This window comes from Vombatus ursinus, unplaced genomic scaffold, assembly GCF_900497805.2.
Source record: "Vombatus ursinus unplaced genomic scaffold, bare-nosed wombat genome assembly UNPS02014833.1, whole genome shotgun sequence".
Taxonomy (NCBI): Eukaryota; Metazoa; Chordata; class Mammalia; order Diprotodontia; family Vombatidae; genus Vombatus; species Vombatus ursinus.
Window position 1 is genome coordinate 6,078,783 of NW_020954611.1, and position 11,628 is coordinate 6,090,410.

The window sequence follows — 11,628 nt, forward strand, 5'->3', positions numbered from 1 at the left end:
CTCCCTTCTTCTTCTTCTTCTTCTTCTTCCTCTCCTTTTCCTTCTCCTTCTCTTTCCCCTTCCCCTCCTTCCCCTTCCCCTTCCCCTTTCCCTTCCCCTTCCCCATCTCCAGCCTGTGGTGAAGGGGAGATACTGGGAAAGCCAGAGTTGTAACTGCAGGCTTGCTGGATCTGAACAGGACATGTCACCGTCATGGCTGCAGGCTAAGGTCCTGTGAAGGCCGATTAACTCTGTTCTGATCCTCAACCAGAATGTCCCTTTCACCCTCAGCCCATCATTTGATAAATGTACACATTTTAATGCAAACTAGGTGAGTATGTGGATGGAGCGATATCAGCCCATTCTCATGACTGGGAAAACCACACCTAGCACAAAATGACTAGAGAGCAACTCAGTCGCTTTTAGATACACATAATTTATGTTAAGTGCTTTGTGAACCTTAAAGCGCTATATGAATGTTAGGTATTAGATAATATACTGGAGGCAGCGAGGTGGCTCAGCAGATAGAGCACTGAGCCTTGAGTCAGGAAGACCTGATCCAAATTCAGCCTCAGACTCTTACTACCTGTGTGACCTTATGCAAGTCACCTAATTTCTATTTGCCTCAATTTCCTCAGGGTGATTGTGAGGATCAAACGAGATAATATTTGTAAAGTACTTAGCACAGTGGGGGTGGGGAGGCCAGAGTAGATGCTCCCCCACTCCCCAAGTTTATTTTCCACCAGTGACTGGTGCCTTGAGGTTCTAAGGTCCCAGAGCAGGTTTCTCCACCCCCCCCCCTTAGTTTCCATTTCCCAGTCAGTAATCAGTTCCACTTTCTAGTTTCAGTTTCCTCCTCCCACCCCATGATGTCACGTGTAAGGTTCTCTTTATCAGCAGTGTGTGCAAGGATCATCCACAGCAAGCCAAGAATCCGCAAACCGTGTCCTTCCTCAGTCCTGAGAAAGCACAATTCAGAGCAGCCCTGCAGCCAGCTACCTGAAAAAAAAGTAAGACCAGAACACAGTACTGCAGGACGCTGGAACACCTGGCAATAAACATGAGGTAAACGGCTTTCTTTTCCCTTTGTTTCTCTCTCCCTGAAATGCAAATTACTGCAGGCAAAGATCGTCCAACCAAATATTTCTCTTGAATTCTAATCATCAAGCAATCCTCCTATTCCATGAAGGCAGATGATTGTGCATTGCACCTTCCAATATTTGTTTAGTCATAGTCCATTAACACAAACAATAACCTAATACCAGGCTGCTTTATAGTTGCGGTTTTTTTTCCCCACTTTTCAGTCATCTTTTCTGACTGAGGCTGCCAGTTCTAGAGAAAACCGAGAGAGCAGCTAGCCTGGGCTGAGATAGCTCAACGTTTCAGAGAAAGGTCAATTTCTGAAAAAGAAAGTATTGACAGTAGAGTCCTCTTTCACATTTGTTAGGGGATTGCACGAATAAGTAAGGCAGGGCAGCGTTTGGGGGAGGTAAGGTTTCTGTTTGGTTTTTGTTGTTGTCTTTGTGGTCAAGAGTAAAAATAAAACTGATTGTCCCTGCTGTGTCAAAAAGTGCCCACCCAGAGATCGTAAATCTCTTGGGGCGAGGGATTTGTCTTCCATAGTTTTCTAAGTAGGACTTTTGAAAGCACCTCGCCCAGCTACTTACCCACCGTAACGTCTTGGTCAATGTTTTGTGAGTAGGGGTCGATGCAGAGCTGTCAGTGCTCCTCCCTGGAGTCCTAGGTAAATTCCCATGCCAGGGAAGATATCTGTGCACCAAAGACAAAGCCAGGACTGTGCTCCGTAGCATTCCAAACTCCTGGGACCAGAGAGCAGAGAGTTAACGGTTGGCAAGCTGGTCTGTGTTTGCCGTGGCATGTCCCCTCCTTTCCAGTCGTTCCTTACCATTACCTGCCTTAAGACCCAGCTCAGCGGATTTCTGTGCTCCTGGAGGATTTTCCTGACTAACCCAGCCCTGCCTGAATCTTCTCCTTACTTTGCACGTCGTTGGCCCAGTTGATTCTGATCTTCCTGCACGTTGCCTGTCACCCCTCTCGTGCCAATCGGGCTCTCTAATTTTCTTGGAAACACCCAGAAAGCAAAGAGTCTTGGACTGTTTTTGTGTACTCCCACAGCGGCTTGTAGGAGACATAGTAAATGTTCCTTCCTCTGTTTTGTTCTCATCCACGGAAGACTTTTTTTTTTTTTTAAATCAGGTTATTCCCTCAACACGGGCTCCTTATAGTTCAAAATGAAATCCGAAGGGACACCGCAGGAGCGAAGCTTGCTTTCCCTTCTCCTAATCCAATAGAAGTGTAAAGTTTATCCAGGACCATGTGGGCTCTAGCTTTGCATAACTGGTGAGGGCCCCCTCCTCCCACCAGGAGCAGCTAATGGTAGGCTTAAGCCCTGCCATCTATGCTGTGTGTGTCCATTACTTAGGGGCTCATGGCCTTTTGCTACAGTTGTACAGCCCATCCTAGACCTGGCCTACTTTGGCTCAATGATGAAATGTAAATATTCTCAGTGCATAGAGATTTTGTGAGGTTGCATCTTTCTGCAGAGGACACACACCTTTGTGTCAGGGTAAGACAGGTGCTGTTTTTCTCCCATAAACCTGTGTAGCTGGACCCTCCTATTAACCCATTCCGCAAAGATCATAGAATCCTAGATATAGAACTGAATAGGAATTCAGAGGCCACCCTTTATTTTATATACAAGGAAATCAGGCTCAGAAGGATTATTTGGCGTACTTGAAATCACACAGATAGTAGTGGTCATAAGCAGCATTTGAACAAAGGTCCTCTGAGGCCAGAGGCAGGGGGCCGGGTGGGGGTGGGGTGGGAAAGGAGGCTCTTTTTCGCTGTCTCCTAATAGCAACCAAAGAGTTGTGATAACTGGACCAAGAAATGTTTAGGAAGCAATGCTCCTTTTTTTTTTCCCCAAAGTGGTACTGGTCATGGAAAAAGTTGGGGAGGATTTTGTTTTTCTAAGCACTAGGCCATGGCAGAGGCTGGTAAGAGGGAAGTGTGACCCAGGCAACATATGTGGTCTGGGATGAAACCGAGATAAGGAGAAGTTAAAATAGCAAGGTCACCTACAAGTGGGAGATGTGTTCCTCAGTCCACCATCATATGTGACCTCAGAATCACTGAGTGTTTAAAAGTGGTACTGAATCTCTGTCTCTTCTTTGCAGAGGTGGGACACTATGGGTGTGAAACATTGCATAGACCTTCAGGTGATGTGATAGGTAGTTTTGCTGAATTATTTTTTTTCTCTCTTTTTTATTCTTTATTCCTCTGAGGAGGGGGTGAAGAAGGAATCCAATTAGATGCAATTAGAAAGGAAAGTGATGTAAAAAATATTATTCTATAAAGTGGTGCTAAAATATACAAAAATAAAAAATTGACTCTATAATAAAATGTTAGCTCAAGGTGTCCAACCCACATTTATAGGGCTGCCCTTCAGAATTTCATTGGTAGCCTTTAGGGAGAAAAATGCCAGTACAAATTATGTTGTCCTTTACTCAGTCTTCCACTTCCTTCAACACCCTTGGCTTGCTGGTCTGTGCCTGCAGTGGCACATCCCCTCCATGCCAGTCATTTCTTGCTTTATGACCCAGCTTTAAGACCTGCTTTAAGACCCAGCTCAGCATATTCCTCTGCTTCTGAAGGATTTTATTGGATATTTTAAAATGGATTTCTCAGAGGCATCCAAAACTCAACATGTCCAAAAGTCTCTTCACATTAGCCCCCAGCTTTTTCCCTACTTTTCATATTTCTGTCAGATGCACCACCATTTTCATTCTCCAAGGTTTGTAACCTGGTATTATCCTCATATCCTCCCTCATCCCACATATCCAGTCAGTTAGCAATCTTGCTGTTTCTATCTCCACAGCATCTCTTGAATCTCACCCATTCTCTCTCCTAATACAACTCTCACTTCGGTCAGGCCCTATGTACCTTTGTGTACCTGGGGGTACACAAAAGAACATTTGACACCTTTGACTAGTACTTCTTTTATGAAACCCTTTACTCCCTTGGTTTCTAAGACACCACATTGGTTCTCCTCCTACCTCCTAGGCTGCTCTTTCTATGCTCCCTTCAGCGGAACCACTCTCTTCCCCAGGCCTCTAAAGGTGAGCATTCCCCACAGTACAGCAATGTAGATCACAACCCACCCCTTGCCTTCTCATCATGTGTAACCCTTAAACCTGTACACATCCTTCCATCAATACTCCATGGAGAGCCCAGCCAATGTGCTCGTAACAGTACCTGAATTCTAGTAGAGCCTGAGGGATGTCCATCTACTGTCCTTCATCAGCTGACCTCCTTCACTGGTCATGCATTTCTTGGACGATGCCACTTCTCTCACACATATCATCCATACTAATAGACATTGTCTAGTTATGTTTACCATGCATCTCTGCATTATTCCCTAATTGATTAGAACTATTAGATCTTCAGAAGTTTTGGCATTCTGTGAGTTGTAGCCGCAAAGCATCACTAAAAGAATATTGGTGTTAGATCAGGCTTTATTTGTGGAAGAAACTTGGGATTCACTGAAAGTATTAAATAATTTACCAGATGAAATCCTGTCCTCTTCCTCTTATTCAATTCTCGGCTGGGTTATTGTCCATCTACAATATACGTCTAAGATAGATTTACCAGTTCAATGAGTTGTCCATCAAATTGTACGTCAAGTTCAGACAACAGTCAATCGGTCAGTCAACAAGCATTTATTAAGAGCTGTTTATGTATTAGAGACTGACCTAAGCACTACTTAGAAAGTTAAAAACAGTCCTTGTCCTCAAGGAGGAGATAACATGAAAATAATTAGGTGCATACAAGTCATATAGAGAGGACAGTAGATGGAAGGTCATAAGAACCAAGAAGGTGGCAGTAGCTGGGGAGGATCAGGAAAGACCTTCTCCAATTGATGAGATTTGCAGCCAAGAAAATCAGGAGGCAGAGGTGAGGGTGTAGCTCATTCCAGCCATAGGGGACAGCCAATGCAAAGGTACGAAGATGGGACTTAGAGTTTTGTGTTCAAGAAACAGCATAGCTGGATCATAGAGTTTAAGAAAAGGCTCTGAGTAGGCCAGGTTATGAAGACTTTTAAATGACAAGTAGAGGAGTTTCTATTTGCTCTTGGAGGTAGTGAGGAGACATTGGAGTTTGAGAAAGGAGTGAGGAAGAGTGCAATAGTCACTTTTCTACACTTTAGAAAAAATTACCTGAGTAGTTGCTCAGAGCATGGATTGGAGAGGGGAAAGACTTGAAGCAAGGATACCGATGAAAAGATCTTTAACATAGGATGGACATGGAGGATAACAGGGCACAGGTATGGAAGGTGGGAGATAGAAGATGGGAGACTGGAGATAGGAGATAATGGGAGAAAGAAGCCAACATGTTATATGTGAGAACAGAGAAAAGGCCAGTCTGGCTGGATCACAAAGTGAGTGAAGGGGAGTAATGCCTAACAAAGATGGAAATACAAGTTGAGACCAGGTTGTGAAGAGCTTTCAAAACTAAACAGAGGAAATGATATTTGATCCTAAAGGCAATTGGGAGTTAGTGGGGTTGATTGAGTAGGAGAGTGACATAGTCAGATTGTGAATAAAGAAAATCACTTTGGCAACTAGATTCAGATCCCATGGTATCTGATGAGGTCACCGAGAGAAGGCATAGAGAGAAAAGATTAAGGAGTTCAGGGCAAAGTTTCAGGAACACCTACAACTAAGGAGACGTGAAATAAATGATGAGCCAGCAAAGGAAGATGTGGAGCAGTTAGATGGGTTAGGAGAACCGCAGGGAGGCAATATCACGAAAGCCCAAAGGGGAAAGGGTTATGTAAGAAAAGACAGTGGTCCACAGTGTCCAATGAGGAAGAAAGGTCAAGAAGGAAGAGGACTGGAAAGAAAAAATAGGACCCTTAGGTTTGGCAATGAAAAAAGAGGTCATTGGTAACTTTGGAGAGAGTATTTTGTTGGAGTCATGAGTTCAGAAGACTTAAGAGTGAAAGGAGAGGAAATTGAGGTAAATAAGCATAGACAGCTTTTTCTAGGAGTTTATCTAAGAAAGGTGATATATAGGATAATAACTAAAGGGAGTGTTAAGATCTAATCCAATGTTCCTATCTTAATTTTTTTAAAGGAAGGGCAGTATTTGGGCTTGTTTAAAGGCAATAACAAATGTACCCAACGATAGGAAGATGTTGATGATCAAGATGATGAGGTTGTAATCTGCTGGAGAAAATGGGAGTGGCTGAGATCAAGGGCATATACAGAGGGCTGGGGCCTTGGCAAGGGGAAGGGCCATGTCTTTACCAGAGACTGAGAGAGAGGAGGAGAGGGTGGGGCATGATGATGTCAAGGGGTTTTGAGATGAAGATAAGAGGAAAAAAAGAGAGCTCATGTCAAAAATCTTTAATTTTCTCAGGTCCAATTCCTATCCCTAGTTTAACCTATAAGAAAGAAAGATTAGGAACAAAAGCTTAGCATAGTGGATAGAGAGGTGGTCTTGAAGCCAGGAAGATTTGAATTCAGGTTCTGATACATATTGGCTGTGTGACCCTGTCTAAGTCACTTAATTTCTCAGTGCTAGAGTTAACTCTCTGAGATTATAAGGTTCAGAGAAGGTGCCAACCTGCCTTGGTAGAGAGAGTTTCCTTTTCTGAAAATTCCTTGTTATACTAATGAAATCACAAGTCCACGGTCTATCCCTAATGCAAGGCATAAGGCCTACCATGAGTCACATGAGGACAAGAACATGATGGAGTCAAGGCTACATGGAAAGAATACAACCAGGATAGCTCATAGGCAGCTTCATACCAGAAGCCTGGGCCAGCATCTCAGCAACAAGGCATCATCTGTCCTCTCCATGCCTTAGGCCAGTTCATTGACCAGGCAAGGACCAATGGTTTGGACCAAGTTATCACTCAGACTTGTCTGCTTAACTTATCACATCTGATGTCACAGCAAAAGACATGCCAGGAATTGACCGGGGGACCTCTCTCCCAGTATAAGCTTAGGATATGGAAGTTTTCAGAGGCTATAGCAGAATGGAAGTAGGTATGTCAGGAGAAGGGGATGTGCCTGGAGGAGCAGTAACCTGCCACAAGTGAACTTTGAGAATCTCAGCGAGTTCCCCAAACCAGAGAAGTTTTTTAAAAAATCCCGCAGGCAGACAGCCCACTTTTCTATTCTTAATCTCTACCTATTATATATTTAGTATTATATATGCATGTGTGTGTGTGTGTGTATCTGTTTCAGTCTGTCTGTCCCTTTCTCATACCCAGGTTACAGGATGATAGGATCCTAGGAGTTAGAACTGAAAGAGACCTTAGATATTCATTAGTTTAAACCAGGGGTGAGGAACCTGCATCCTTGAAGTCGCATGTGGCCTTCTAGGTCCTTGGGTGTAGCTTTTGGACTGAGTCCAAGTTTTACAGAATAAATTCTTTTATTAAGGGGATTTGTTCTGTGAAGTTTGGATTCAGTCAAAGGGTCGCACTTGAGGACCTGGAGGGCCACATGTGGCCTGGAGGCCCCAGCTTCCCCACCCCTGGTTTAAACCATTCATTTTACATATTTGCAGTATTGTGCCAGGAAGGGCCTTCCACCCCTTCTTTTCATCTCAGAAACCCTTGACATCATGCTCCAGTCTCTCCTTCTTCCTCTCAGGTAGCAGGCATAAACACCTTGTTGTAGAAGGGGCCCAGAAGAAGAAAGTAACTTGCCCAAAATATCATCAAATAGGGAAAATACTCTCTCCCTTTCCCTAGCCTCGCTATATTTTTTCCTTCTCTTAACTGCCATAATTCAGGTCTTAATTTTTAAAAACTATATTTTTGAATACAATTTTATATGTCTTGCCCTTAATTTTAAAATCCAGTGGGTGAAAACTTTTCAATTCCTTAAATAAATGTTGTTGTTTTTTTTTCCCTTATGCGGGCCTCAATTTGTTCATTATATCATTGCCTTCAATAGAAAAAGAAAAGGTTCTCCAACCTTGTCTGCTTCACAAGAATAGTTTTTCAATAAACAAGAGGGATATTTATGAAATATTGCTAAGCCTGAGGGAAAAGTAATAAAATAAAATTAAATATATCTAGTATATTAGTAATATAACTCTAATTTTATTTTATGCATAAAATGGTACATACTTTATATTTTCTTATCTATGTATTTATTGAATCCTCAAATCTCTTCACTCCAGGTCAAATGCTTTTGAGTACAGAAAAAATTCGTTTTTTGTCTTTGTATGCCCAGCACCTAGTGCCTTGAAGAAATTAGTAATAATAATAATAATGATGATGATGTTGACATTGCTATAGCATCTACTATGTGCCAGCACTGTGCTAAGGGCTTTATAATTGTCATCTCATTTGATCCTCACAACAACTCTGAAAAGTAGGTGCTATTATTTTTCCCATTTTACAGATGAGGAAACTGAGGTAAACACAAATTAAGTAACTTGCCCAAGATCATATAGCTAGTAAATGTCTGAGACCCAGTTGGAACTGAGGGCATCCTGACTCCAGGCCCAGGACTCTTATCTACTGTGGTCAGGAGAGTTGGGGGTGGGAGGTGGGGATGGTAAGGAAATGGAAGGGTAACAAATTTAAGAAAAATGTAATTTAGGGGCAGCTAGGAGGTGCAGTAGGGTCAGGAAGACCTGAGTTCAAATGCAGCCTTAGACACTTATTGGCTGTGTGACCCTGGGCAAGTCACTTAACCTCTTTATCTCAGTTTCCTCATCAGTAAAATACATATAATAATAGTCCCTACCTCCCAGGGTGGTTGTATCAAATAAGATAATAATTGTAAAGCACTTAGCAGTAGTGCTGGGTGTATTTTGTTGTTGTTAAGTCATTTTTCAGTGGCGTCCCACTATGTCACCCCATTTGGGGTTTTCTTGGCAGAGATACTGGAGTGGTTTGCTATTTCCTTCTCCAGTTCATTTTACAGATGAGGAACTGAGGCAAACAGGGTTAAATGACTTGCCCAGGGTCACACAGCTAGTAAGTGTCTGAGGCCAGATTTGAACTCAGGAAGAGGAGACTTCCTGATTCCAAGCCCAGCGCTCTATTCACTGCACCACCTAGCTGCCCCACTGGATACCTAGTAAGTGTTATAGGTGTTGTGTTATCATTATCATTAATTATTGAAAATAATGGCATTTGGGATTATGAGTCACTAGCTATTTCTACCTCTGCCTCTGAAACTTAACTGGATTTCATCTCTTACAGTGAAACATCTAAGAATTCTTTAAAATCCTTGCTGCTGAAGCTGGATTGTCACTTTACTTGGAATCTGCAGAAGGAGGACATTGAGGTACGTCAAACAGAGGAGAGAATTGATGACCAATTAGAATATCTGACCGTTAAATCCAAAGTCACCCTTTTTAACTTACTGGCCTATGTGAAACATCTAAAAGGCCAAGAAGAAGAAGCTTTAGAAAACTTAAAAAATGCCGAAGAAAAGATTCAGGAGGACTATGCTGATCAGGTAGAAATGAGAAGCCTCGTGACCTGGGGAGACTATGCATGGATCTATTATCATATGGGCAGATTCCCTGAAGCCCAGGCTTACCTAGACAAGGTGGAGGCAAGTTGTAAAAAGCTGTCAAGTCCTTTCCGCTATAGGGTAGAGCTTCCAGAAATTGAGTGTGAGAAAGGGTGGTCCCTTCTCAAGTTTGGAGGGAGGTATTATGACAGAGCCAAAGCCTGTTTTGAAAAGGCCCTGGAGTCAGACCCCGAGCACCCTGAATTTAATGCTGGATTTGCCATTGTCGTGTACCGAATGGATGACTTTGATAAAGACGGTGCCCATGTTAAAAGTCTTTCTCTGAGCCCTCTGAAGAAGGCACTTGGGCTGGATCCCCAAAGCACATTTGTTAAGGTTCTCCTGGCACTAAAGCTTCAGGACTTAGGGGCAAATTTCGAAGGAGAAAAATATATTAAGGAAGCCCTTGACCAAGTAACATCCGAGCCCTATGTCTTTCGCTATGCAGCAAAATTTTACCGGCGAGAAGACAAACCAGACAAGGCTATGGAGCTCTTAAAAAAGGCCTTAACACTGGCACCAACCTCTTCTTTCCTGCATCACCAAATGGGACTTTGTTACAGAGCACAAATGATCCAAATCAAAAAGGCCACAAGGAACAAGCCTAGGGGAAAGGACAAACAGGAAGTAGACAAACTAATCCAGTTAGCCATATTTCATTTTGAAACAGCTGTCAGAGAGAAGCCTCTGTTTGTGTTTGCTTATGTAGACCTGGCCAACATGTACTCAGAAGCAGGTCAGCTTCGAAAGGCAGAGGACATTTTTCAAAAAGCGCTGGGCCAAGAGCACGTCAGAGAAGAGGAGAAGCAGCAGGCCCATTTCAGATACGGCCGCTTCCTGGAATTTCACAGGAAAGCTGGACACCTTGCCTTGCACCATTATTTAGAAGGGATAAAGATAAGGCCCAAGTGCTGCAGTCCACTTGTAAGGGCTTTGCAGAATTTAGCTCTCAAACGGCTGAACCAGAACTCTCTGGATGCACAGAGTTTAGGGGCCCTTGCTTTTGTTCACAAGCTGAATGGGGAGACGACACAGGCAATTTCGTATTATGAGAGAGCCTTGACACAGGATCCTACTAACAGTGAATATATTGGTGCCCTGTTAGAGCTACGCCTCTCCATTTAAAATCTCACATTTCATAGTATGTTCTTTTTAATTATTGATTTTTTTAAATGTAAAACCCTGGGCAGCTAGGTGGCACAGTGGATAGAGTACTGGCCCTGGAGTCAGGAGGACCTGAGTTCAAATCCAGCCTCAGACACTTGATATCGCTAGCTGTGTGACCCTAGGCAAGTCACTTAATCCTGATTGCCTCACAAAAAAAAAAAATGTAAAACCCTTTGTGGGTTTTTTTTAAGAAAATTATTACTTTATACACATAACAGACTACAGACTTTAGTCAAAAGGGGGATATGTAGTTTTATCCCCTTGCTGAGAAAACACAGGGAGTTCCTCTGATTGGTGCCCAGGGACTGGCACTGCTTGCTGACGATTGGTTGACTGGAGGAAGTGTGCTCTACAAGCAGGACCTGTGTGGCTCCATCTACCACTTGGACTCTTTTCGCACGTCTTCTCTTTTGGGGGTTTCCAGCTTCAGCTGCAGCAAGGTGGGGAGGTGAGGGAGAGCAAGGCATTCTCCACCACCACCTGGTTGTCAGGGGCATCACTAGTAACTTGCGAAGTCTTTCATCTAAGATTGAACCATCGGTCAGACTATCAATCAGTGTCAAACTGGGTTGAAAACAAACTCCCGAAAGCATCAAAGAGACATTGTCTTTGAGAACTTTCACACTATACACTAAACCTAAAAATAGTAATAAACCTGGCCCCTGAGTCTAGCAAAAGTCAAAAGTTGCTAGTGTCCATTAGAAATGATAATTTTTTGATTTTTTTAAGTATCATTTATTGAAAAGTGATATTGGATCTTATAGCTAGGGAAATACAATTAAGGATAGAGTCAAGTTACCTCTGGATCTTTTAGCTAGAAAAAGAAGTAGCCTGAACCATAACTATGAACCATATTCATAACATGAATATTTTTCCCAGATCAAAACTGTATTTTTTTATCAATTGAAAGTAC

General features: G+C 42.8%; 1 protein-coding gene across 1 annotated transcript; it reads left to right on the plus strand.

The window, feature by feature from the left end:
* Positions 1–636: 636 nt before the first annotated feature.
* Positions 637–10,776, plus strand: LOC114026146 (interferon-induced protein with tetratricopeptide repeats 5-like). Its single transcript, XM_027839761.1, has 2 exons — positions 637–1,044; positions 9,233–10,776. Exons 1-2 carry the CDS (start codon positions 1,040–1,042, stop codon positions 10,671–10,673), a joined length of 1,446 nt encoding a protein of 481 aa, XP_027695562.1. The 5' UTR covers positions 637–1,039; the 3' UTR covers positions 10,674–10,776.
* Positions 10,777–11,628: the final 852 nt, after the last annotated feature.